This window comes from Seriola aureovittata, chromosome 8 (assembly GCF_021018895.1).
Source record: "Seriola aureovittata isolate HTS-2021-v1 ecotype China chromosome 8, ASM2101889v1, whole genome shotgun sequence".
In the NCBI taxonomy this organism is placed as follows: Eukaryota; Metazoa; Chordata; class Actinopteri; order Carangiformes; family Carangidae; genus Seriola; species Seriola aureovittata.
Window position 1 is genome coordinate 22,735,193 of NC_079371.1, and position 11,480 is coordinate 22,746,672.

An 11,480-nucleotide genomic window follows, 5' to 3' on the forward strand; every position below is an offset into this window, starting at 1 on the left:
CTTATCAGGGATAATTTGACTGACATCATTAGATAAGCGAGCCAAACATTTTTTCCTTAGTACTCCCTCCATCTTTAAAATGTAAGAATAAAGCAATAAGATCCCATTTTTCGTGCAGGTTTTAAAATACTGTCTCATTCTGTGCCAGAACCTGGTCACATTTATTAAAAGCTACACTAAAACGACAGTAGGCGGTGGTGTTGAACATTTCAGTCTGGCATGTCATCAACCGAAGAGGAAGGAGGATGAGGAAGTGGCTGGAGAAGAGGACTGGACCTGGAGATGTAGCTACCAGCAGTGATGCACCAGCAGCTGTCAGGCAGCTAGATATTAGTAATATTTGACAATGCGATGGGTAACTGCTGGGCATACTGTGTCGGGCTCTTCAGGAGAGAAGCCAACAGGATCCAGAGAGGAGGCGGGTAGGTGAAACATGGCTTTATCCGGGGGAGCTAACTAACTAGCATCATCTGAACCAGTGTATCCGGTTACTGCTAACATTAGCCAGCAGTTGGTTAGCTAATAGCTGATACCACAGGGTGTACGGTAAGACTTTTTGACAGCTCTGTGTGTTAGCCTGGTGGTGATGTAACCGAGAGATAAAGGCCGGTCAGTGAGATACTGGATATGCTGTTGTGCGGATCGACCTGCAGTCAGACAGTGGCAGCAGGAATCAAGACCCCACCCCTATCGTCAACAGTGTGGACATGGGGTTAGCTAGGTCTAAGTAAAGGAAAGCACTAGTATGACACAGACCGAGCCAGAGCTGCTGAAGTGGTCTTTGACAATGATAGTAGACTAATATCTGGACCTCATAGTTCAGCCTGTCTTCCTAATGCACACACTGGTTCTCAACTGTATGTTTCTTGTGTTACTTACAGGCAGTCATGTCACCATATTTAAGGTTAATAATTAATGTCTTTAGTCTGACTTTACCCTGTGCTTTGTTAAGATTAGAGAAGGCTTGCTCTCCTCCAGTAGTAAGCTGTCCCACACTCAGTCACTTCCATGTGTTTCCATATTGGAGCTGATACAACAGAAGTTATAAAGTATCTGTCTGAGACTGTCAATTTAGAAACCTCATCATGAATATGTATACGTACACTTTGCCCGCTCCCATTAGGTCATGCTGTAACATTGTAAAATAACAACCGTCTTGATTGGAGTAATAAAATGCAAGTTTTGTTCCACACTACATGCAGAGAAATAAACAGAATGATTGATAGAAAGTTTGTTAAAGATTTGGCATCATTATGAGGTTGAACATCTTAAATGAATCATGGACATAACGAGCAAAAGCTGTTAATATTGTGTCAGTAAAGCTGTTTCCTATAACCTGTCAAAGGTAAAACACCTGTGATGTCTATTGTTAGAGCAGCAGACCTGTTTGATTGCAGACCTCTTGACATGTCATTGGAGAAAAATCACAGGTGTAATCAATAACGTTAATTATAGCTGCACCTGATATTGTCTACGCTGACAAATCATTGATGTTATTAGCTACACCTGTGGCTCTCCAGTGTTTATTCAGCAGCAGTTTTCTGCTGCATATGATTCAATGTGTTGATTCACCTTTTAAATAACTAACCATGTCTTTGACAGAACGGCTCATTGGTCAATTTACCTGCTTAATTAGTTTATAGACAAAAACAATCATCTGTGTATTTACAACAGATCACTGGTGTTTGGGTTTGATGATGACATTTCAGCATATGTTTTCTTGTGTAAACTAGAGTGGCCACACGTCAGTGTCAGTAATATGAACTACACAGATGGAGTGGACATATGTAAATGGACAGACTGCAAACATAGCTAAACTAACGAAGGAAACATATGTCTCCTCATCAGAAAGCAATATATGCCATTTGCATAGACGTTTCCAAAGTCAGAGCTGCCTCCATTAAATTCAATTGTCCAACATTTCTGATAAGAGCTTCTCCAGAATGTATGCTAATGCTAACAACGAAACACACATTATGAAGTCGCGGTGGGCCCCAAGTCTTATTTACAGTAAGAGGGTTCATCAAAGGTTATTATAGGTTGTGTATGATATACAATTTTTGTGGTAACTGTTACAGATGAGCAGCATGGTCATTGAACTCAATTCCTTCCCCTAGATTCATTCCTCGTGTTCATCTTAATGTCAGAGCTATACAGTGTAATCATCTTACAGCTCCTGAAGGTAACATTACAGCAGTTCACTTTAAATTTTTAAGCTGTGTGTTCATGTTCTCTGATTTATTCTTACAGATCCAAATATTTCCGAAGCAGCACCACAGGGGAACATTACACAATAGAGGTATGAGTCATACATTTACTAGAACTGTTATTCAGCTTTTATCCAGTGTGATGCTATGTCTAATTGTGTATTTTAATTTTGCAGTTTGAAAATCTGGTAGAGAGTGATGAGGTAAGTCTGATCATCTTTCTGATTATGTTTATTTTTAAGAGCTTTCAGGACCTAAATAAGTTAAGGGAAAACGTTGTTAGTGACTTTTCTCTCAGTTCCATTATTGGTCTACTGCTTGGGACACAATTACATTGTAAAAGACTGAGTAAGTGTTTTATAAGACATGTAGTCTAATTAAAAGCTGCATTATGCTGCTACTCCCAGGATACTTTTTACTTCCAGACTCCCGCCAGACTTTCCTGGAGAAAGCCATTCTCCAATGATGGATAGAAAAGGATGGGTGCACCCACTGCGCACCCATCACTGTAATATGGCAGTCTTCCATTATTCCCTCCAAGCTGTAACTAGATTACTGTCTGCAGAGTCCCAGACTGGTAGCACTTTAGTCAAACAGCGCAGCAGTGAAGATGTGTTTTACACTGGAATTCAATGCTGTATGGTCACATCCTTTGTTTTTTGCATTGCAGGGGGAGGGAGACAGCCCGCAGCCCTTCCCAAGGTCAGAGGTCTTGTGACTAAAAAATGATCATGAGTTCCTTGATTAAAAAAACACTTTTTGAAAGAATTTGAAAGGATAGTTAACCTTCAATATATTGTTTTGCTTTTTTATTAGGCCCATCAGTGAAGATGAAATCAAGCACCTCAGAGAACACCGCTACACTGCGATCTCAGACAAGCAGATCCTCATAGACCAGAAGCTACAAGCAGAGGTAAGGCACAATTTCAAAAAGCTTCTTTAGAGGGATCCGTCTTTGTTAGATTAACAGCCCCCATCATTTCATTTTACGTTTTAGACCTATTTTTGCTTATTTTTAATTTGCTGCATTGTTTTTTCTGTTTTGTAATTTTCTGTTTTGTGTTTGTTTCATTTTTGTTATTTCTGCTCAGTTAGAGGCACAAGAGGAGAATTTAAGGCTAGAAGAAGAGGCTAGAAATGCTGCCCAGCGTGAGGCCGCCAAGTTGGCACGTGAACGAAAAATGAAGGAGGTGAGGCGGCACTGAGCGCTCCCTTCTGCCAGGCTGACTTACTGCTTGGCTAAACAACTTCTCCTCTAACCTACTGGCCCCAGCATTTCAAGTCCTCAGCCTTCTGTGTCTTAAAGGACACAGTGATATTTTCTCTGTTCAGTCTTCTTCTTGTGCTCATTAACCTGTCTTTGTCATCCAAGTCAGGGAAAGTGTTGTCTGTGACGGTGCTTCATTTATGTGGAAAACAGTTTGTAGCATTGTTAGCATTTCTAATCATTCCCTGGACAAAAAAATAATCAATAGGTACAGTGTATTTCAGCCACTTTATAGTAGTGAAGCAAACGATTTATTTACTTGGGCACTTCAATATGTAATAATTTTTACTAGAAAAATGCAAAATATACTGCATGGACCAAAGTGCCAATAGACAAAGCACTGGACCTTATTCATAAGTGCAAGCAGTGAGAAAAAAGACAAGGTCCATGCTGCAGAAAAGACCATTATTTTGCTGGGCTTCTTCTTCTTCTACTTCTGAAAATGGCTTTTATTATTTTGTGATATGATGAAAATGGGACTGTTATGATTCAGATTTCTTAGTTGTTTTTCATGCCACATTCCACTGCTTCTTTGCTGTTTTTGTTTTATAAAGTTGTTTGCTCACATGTTTTCTTGATGGCACCAAAACTGTTAAATGTCTGTTTTCAGTTAATATAATCTGTCTGTATTTTAATAGTGGGAAGATATTACTTTTTTTTTTTGTCTTGATCTATGGTGTTTTTGTTAGCAGCTGTCTGCCCAGAGGACACGGGGGAAAGCAGATGGCTCTGGCAGTGAAACTCAACAAAGAAAGTGAGTCACTTAAGTTCATTAGACAACAGAATGGTTGTTGGGCCGAGGACAAACTGCGGTCATGAGGCTCTGCATAGGTTTCAGTAGACATACCAAGGAGACAGTAATCTTGGAATTTGTGATAAGTTGAGTCTTTCATCCATCTCAGTTGGTGGCAGATGTAAAGCAATATTTGAAAACTTTCAGCATCTGGCAGATCACAACTCTCTCAGCCCCTCAGATGGATGATATTACCATTTGTTGCTATTTGGCAGAAGGAATTTGTCTTTTTTCAGCTCTCAACAGAAACATTGATTTAATGATGTGAGAACTCGGTGTGTTCCTGCAGTCACGCAGTGTGTAGGCTGCAGAGCAGATATTAAAGCACTACAAGGTATCCAGTCTCAGAATTCAATGCTTAACAAATTTTCACTGTGCCAGACGGGAGCTGCGAGCTCACAAATCCTCATACTTTACAGTGGTAATGAAAGGAGGCAGCTCTAACAAAGCTGAGCACAGTATCAGTTTTCATTTCCTCCGAATGTGAAGAACAGGTTGAAGTAGAAGACTTAGAAAGAAGCGTTATACAGGCTGGCTTCAGTTTAGGACAGATGTTTTTGTGCATGTATTCATGTTTGTGCACTTTTTTCATGAGTGAATGGACTTCGAATTGTTTTATTTTTGTGTTGATACATTATTGCCTGTTTCAGACAAACCTCTGGGGAGGATTTCGATGCCTACCTCCAGAATGTAAAAGCCCAGTCTGAGGCTTTCAGGAGCAGCAGTGAGTGACCTTCAAGTCTTGCTGATAAATAGACCATGTGTTTGTTTACCGGTTTTAAAGAAAACTGCATTTCCATGGAAAGGTTAAAGAGTTACATGCACTCTTTTGTAATAATGTTCTCCATTGTTACCAGGACTTCCTTCAGACACGAATGTGGTAACTCCCAACACAGAGTGCAGCTGGGATTTCACCACTAAGACCCGCTCCACCAATGATGACGGCACCTCACTGGACCTAGAGTGGGAGGATGAGGAAGGTGAGACTTTCATTTTTGCTCACATCGGGAAGGTTTCTCAAGCTAAGCTGTTCATTTTCCTGTTGAGAGTCACCTTTGACTCCTCAGCTACAGAGTTAAGAAAAAATGCCCAGTCCATCAAATATTCATTCTGTTTAGAGGTTCGATCACACTGAGCAAGACCAAGTCAGAGCTCTCTCTGCTTCCACAACCCAGGGCTGCTTCTGTTTTTCAGTGACACTGCAGCAAAGAGGAGAAAGATGAAGCAGCACACACAGTTTATCTTCACTGTATCAACCCTTCTCAAAAGCCCAGCAGCAGAAACACATGATTAACTGTAGGCATATGCAGTACTGTAACACAAACCCCACACGTTATTAGTATTATTATGCATTTTTCTAAGGCGGGAGCGCTGTGGGACTGGCTGCTTCTGTGCTGTTTTACCTGCGTGTCCTGTATTACACCCTAACAGATATATACAGCCAATTCAGATCAGTCAGTCAGTCCTATATATACATACTACCAGCATGTCTTCAAGTCAGGTTCCATAAAAGACATAAAAATACAATTAAGTGTGGTATTTTAAGTTTTAAAATTTGGTTCAGAAAGTCTGTAGGAACAGATTACATGCTTTGTGGCCCCTCTGAGCCACCAGATTAGCGCCTGCAGCAGTTTTTGACTTCATCGACTTCTGTTGTCAGAATGAAAACTTGTGTCCTTGCGTTGTAGGAATCAATCGAGCACTTCCAGCCTGGGAGAGGTCTCGGACGGAGGAGGACATCCTGCGCGCAGCCCTGAGGCCCGGCGGCAAGCAGATGAACAGCGGCCCGACCTCGGCCTCCGAGGACTCCAACGCACTGGAGTGGGAAAATGATTTTGTGAGTACTCACCCAGAGGACAGTGCAAACACTGAATTTGAAGGGTTTGTCAATCCCGTCCTAGACACTCCCTCTGAGGACGCTTCGGACTGTGGCCTCAGGTTGGACAACCAGGACAGATAGTGTCCAGCACCAAAGGAGATGTTTGTCGAGCCGTCTTCATGTCAAAGCTCACCAGCTTTTTGCCTCATGAAATGGAAATGTACTTACATGCTCTTCATATTCTGTAATATGAGACTCTGATGCTGCGGTAATATGTTGTGGATCTCTACACTACAGTGCATTGTAGTGATGTTTTTATCAAATACTCATTTTTCAGTGCCTTCATTTGCTGAATTAGCCGACCATTTTATGCGTTGTAATTGGTCAGTTACATCCATTACAACCATTTGACACGTTGCTCAGTAAGTGCTGATTTTCAGAGCACAGGTGGTCCTACATAAACTAGTATGTTGCCAAGTTACTTATTATTACTTTAATGTGAAAGCAAGTTGCTGCTGTAGGACATGTGTATTATACTCACTGATAGAAATGGGCACATTTCACTGGTTGCAGGGAGGGTGTTCATGCAGAATCATATATCAAGGTACTTGGTCTAAATCCCAGTAGGGGAATTTGTTCTCTGCATTTGACCCCTCCTAACTATTTAGCAGCAGTCTACAGCCACAGAGCAGTCGGTGCCTGGGGACCAAACGCAGTTCTGAGATCAGAGCCTTGCTCAGTGGTAATGGCAAGAGTATTCTGCATGTATTCTGGGTTGGGAAGAAACCCCCACATAAGCACAGAAAACAACATCAAAGCTACAGAAAATAGTCCTCACTCTGCCCTTCTTCTCTCACCTGTTTCAGTTTTGTCCTCCTGATTTATCAAGTTACTGCATGATGGCTAAAAAGAACTGAATTTCACATCCACACAACAAGTTGTTGATGAAAAAGATGAAACATTAGAGTAAACTTTCAATTTCAATTAATCAGCACAATGGTACAGCCACTGTCTCCACATTTGAGACTGCACCCAGGATGGTTTCTACTTCTTGTTTAAATGTTCCTTTGAATCATGGGATGCTTGCTCAGCCTATTTTTGTATAATTGTTTGTATAACAGCGGCCTCAGACAAGGCGTGCATTTTGTGAAATGCTGTCGGTGCATGCACTCTGACAAGAAGGCTGGGCTCACTGCGCTGCCATCAGCTGCTGTGCTAAGTGAGTTTTTATACTTCTAGTCCTGTTGCTGTAATTTGTGTATCTTCTGACATTTTAATAGATCAACAAATCAGGTATCTAATGAGGAATTCATTCAACCAGGCTCAAAAGCAACCTCTGTATTTGATGAAAAGTGTCAGCCTCTTAGGTCTAACAGCTTCATGTCCAGAAAAATAAAAATGGAGAAGCCCAAGCATGAAAACACCTTCACTGTCCTTTTGCAGTAAAATGCTCAATAGTATTTTGATTCTAAATATACACATTTCCAATAGTCTATTAGTGAACATCTGACAACTAGAGACCTTTTTATAAAATAATTTAATTAAGCACATACAGTGACTCATGTTCATGGGCCTGTTGGTCTATTGTAGAACATCTGGATTTTTTGTTTCCAGTGATTGTCTTCAACTGGTTCTCTGCTTAATTGTAATAAGTAAGGGAACATGGAAATAAAAATCCTCAAATTTAAGAACTTTGAATGACCAATATTTTGACAGCACTAACTACCTTCACCAAGGAGGTTAGGTTTTCACCCATGTTGGTTTGTTTGTTTATTTGTCAGCAAGTTTACGCAAAAAAGAGCTGAACCAATTTTTACCACACTTGATGGAAGGATGGGGCCAGAGAAGAACCCAATAAATATTGGTGCAGATCCATTAGAGCAAGACCGACATGTAGGATTGTCTGTTGTATGCAGAGGTATGCGCTCTACTGAGTGCCATTCTAGTTCCTGCTGATTTTCTAAACCGTGTCATGTATCCAAACAACATGGGTAAAACACAATTATTAAGCTGTTAATGTGAAACACAAAATAATACAGCGGAATGATGAAATAAATATACAACAAAGGTGGAATATCACAGGAGACAATCTTTACTTAAATGAAAAAATCACTCTGTTTACAAGCTTTAAAAAAGACACTGCTGATTTCTGATTGGTTGCTCATGTTTGGCATTTATTCAAGACACAAATCACTTTTGAGTGTAATAAATATACATCTAAAATGATATGAAATCCAAACCAGGTATTCTGACCTTAAAAAACATTCATAAATCTTAGTCTGTAGTTGTTCCCTGCTAATAATGAAAGCAATATATTGTGGAGAGTGAGATCTGAGATTGGATGCAAAAAGACCACTGTTAGCAAACATGCCTCTGTGGCCTAAACTTCGGCACGTTCCAGGCTTTAATTGATCCAGAGCTGCTCTCCCAGGGAATGTGCTGTATACATTATTCTAGTTCTTGTGCATCACATTTTTATACGCTGATGTTGACCCGTCACATTCAGTCGAGCACGAGTTGGGACAGTGAGTGTTTCACACTTATTATTTCATCTGTTTGAATCAGAGGTAGTTTACAGATTGCACTCTAATGTGTGGACTTTTAATTTGGTTGTAGGAGATGATTCACTTGTGTGAGGAAGAAAATGTGCACTACTATTTAAGTGTGTAGATGAGACACGGGTTCATTTGCAGAGATTTGAGTTGTGTTATTTAAAGATAGTATTGTTTTTAAACACATTACGATATTATGCTTTGCTGTGATTACATGATATCTGGTTAATCACTGTAATTTCCTGTAAAAAAAACAAAACAAAAACAAAACTGTAACTTAGCTTTCCTTGTCACACTGAGCCTAAGAAAAAAAATAAAATATAGATAAAATGTCTTGGACATCACATGCATTCACTGTAAAGACCTGGTGTACATGGGGCACAGAGCACAGCTGTTGTTTGGTACATTTGAAGTGACATTAATTAACAGAACCATCGTCAGTTTAACTGGTCTTGTTAGTTGTTGGTAAGTGCATAGTTTTGTGAATTTTCTCATTTTGTAAAGTGATATTTCATACTGGCAGAATGTTTGAATTTCTCTCCCAAAAAAAACCTACAAGTACAAGACTCAAGGTTGACAAACTGAAGTGATAGGGGAATTACAGACAACAGCGAAGCCACTTCAAAGTCACACTTTCATTGCGATACAAACTACACATTTATGATACACATTATAAATCTATAATACAAATTACTAATCTAAACTCTCTACTAAGAGCTTGAGAAAAGTCTAAAAAATACACATCTTGCCTTTCCATCTGTAAAAATATTATATCAAAGTGAACTCTCACTTTACCCAGAGGTACTATATGGATGTATTATAAGCCACCAGTTGGGGCTACCACTAATTTTTATACGGCACTGTGGTGTGTGTTTCTTTGTGATCCGTCATCACTCATCACCACTGTGGTTCAGAGGGTTAAAACAGACACTGTTTGTAATACTGTAGACTCATCCACTGAAGCCTGTTCACTGTACAGATCACCTTTTTTTATAAAGTCAGTACTAGTAACTGGTTTCCCAAAATCATATGACTTAGTCAAGGACAAACAACCGGTAAACCTCCTCAAATGATGTTGAATGTATTCATCTCCTCGAAGGCAGACTGCGAATTGAAGTTTAGCTTTGGGGAACGCTCTGCTGTTTATTGTTTTCAACAAAATCAAAAAAGGTCAAAATGTGAAAATCAAAGTAATTAGCTGAAAAGTCTCACCTCTCTGGAGGTCGTCCACAGTGGTTCTCCGTCTGACTCAGCTTTGTAAAAGTCGCCTTCTTGCTTCAATGTGTTGAAATGGACGGTCAAAAATCTGTGACATTTCTCAACACTGAATGTCCCTTTGCTGCTCTGTGTTTAAAATACAACACTGAATCAACTTCCTGTCAGTTCATGAAAATGTTACTCATCAGCTGCTCTGAACACTTTGTGCCTTGCTGGCATAGTTTTCATATGAATAATCCTCTGTGAATGGGAAGTCATGTATTTTGTAATTCTGGTTTTTGGAGTAAGTAGAAGACTTAATATATTTACTATTATTATTTACCTGTTTGATCAACGAGCATCTCTTACCTTATAATGGTTACAAAGTAAAAAATACTGACAGATTTCCTGATTTGGAAAAAATAGGAACGTGATATATAACTCAATTTGTTAATGTGATGTACTTTATTGTACATTTAAATGTGATGTTTTTAATCACACTGCAGCAAGACATTTGGCAGTTGTTACACAAAACAGTTACTTACAGCTGTTTCTGTATGAATCCATATAACTATAATCATTCATTTGTCCCTTGATGACCCCACTTAATGGAAGTTTGTCACAAACTGGACTAAAGTGTGCACATAAGAGTAGATTTGGAGGGGGTCATCTTTTCTTTCCAAGGTTGCACCAATAGACACTACGACTTTACTTCCTTTTTAGCCTGGATGTCTTTGTAAATAAAAGTTGTCTTTGCACATTTCCATTGCTATGGCATATTTTTCTTTACAAGAGATAAGGAGGTTGTGGAAATGGTAATTCTTTTTTGTACATAAATTAGTAAAATATTTGATTACTTAATACCATGGTTTTGGTTTTCTATGACAAACGTAAGAAAAAATTAGGAAAAATGTGAGCAATTTCTAGAATTGGCTCAACGCCACTATGTCAAGGTTCATTGTGAATATTTAATTAGATCAGTGTAAACTCATAGCTGCATTGCAGCAACACTGGCATTTGAGTAGACACAACCTCTTGTGTTTTGTTTTAGAAATAGCATCGAATGAGTTTCCTCTGCTGGTTATATTTGAGCAAATCGTTACTGTCAACATTTAAGATTTCCTTAATGGGGACAGAAATGGATGGAGGATTTAACAGAATGGGACAGATATTTTTAAACAACAGGCAGAAATGTAAACTTTTCCTTCTCCTCACAGTAAGGACCAAATCTCGAGTGTGGCTGTAGGGTTAATTGCCACCTGTTTCTCATTACCGACCTGTAACTTGTAATAAGCACATTTGCCAATGAAGGATTTCTCTTCTTTATTATGACAATTTGAAGCTCTGATTTTTCTTGTGGCATGCAACATTTTGGGTTTTGTTTGATTGCAATGAATCCAGCCTCAAAATAAACTGGTACCCAAGTCATCTTGTCTAGTCTTTCCGATGAATGGATAGATAGATGGATAGATACTGTATGTGTGGTTCTACGGGCACTTTCACATTCGCATTTCACAAACTACATTACATTACTTTGTTAGGAGATAATTTTTCTATAGATAATGAAAATATATGGAAAGTAATCCAAAATTCCCACAGTTTACCTAGGCTACAAGGCAGGAAACACATTACATTGCTGAAATTG

The 11,480-nt window shown here is 39.3% G+C and overlaps 1 protein-coding gene across 4 annotated transcripts; it reads left to right on the forward strand.

The window, feature by feature from the left end:
• The first annotated feature begins 226 nt into the window (after positions 1-226).
• On the forward strand, positions 227-11,263 carry ap1ar (adaptor related protein complex 1 associated regulatory protein). 4 transcript variants are annotated; one of them, XM_056382861.1, is made up of 10 exons: positions 227-422; positions 2,251-2,299; positions 2,384-2,410; positions 2,878-2,909; positions 3,024-3,120; positions 3,299-3,397; positions 4,164-4,228; positions 4,918-4,991; positions 5,125-5,247; positions 5,956-11,263. In XM_056382861.1, the coding sequence occupies exons 1-10, from the start codon at positions 352-354 to the stop codon at positions 6,225-6,227; spliced, it is 909 nt and encodes a 302-aa protein (XP_056238836.1). In that variant the 5' UTR covers positions 227-351; the 3' UTR covers positions 6,228-11,263. The 4 variants fall into 4 exon arrangements, with proteins under 4 accessions (XP_056238836.1, XP_056238838.1, XP_056238839.1 ...); XM_056382862.1 differs by having other exon boundaries at positions 228-422; positions 4,167-4,228; XM_056382863.1 differs by lacking the exon at positions 3,299-3,397.
• The last annotated feature ends 217 nt before the right edge of the window (positions 11,264-11,480 follow it).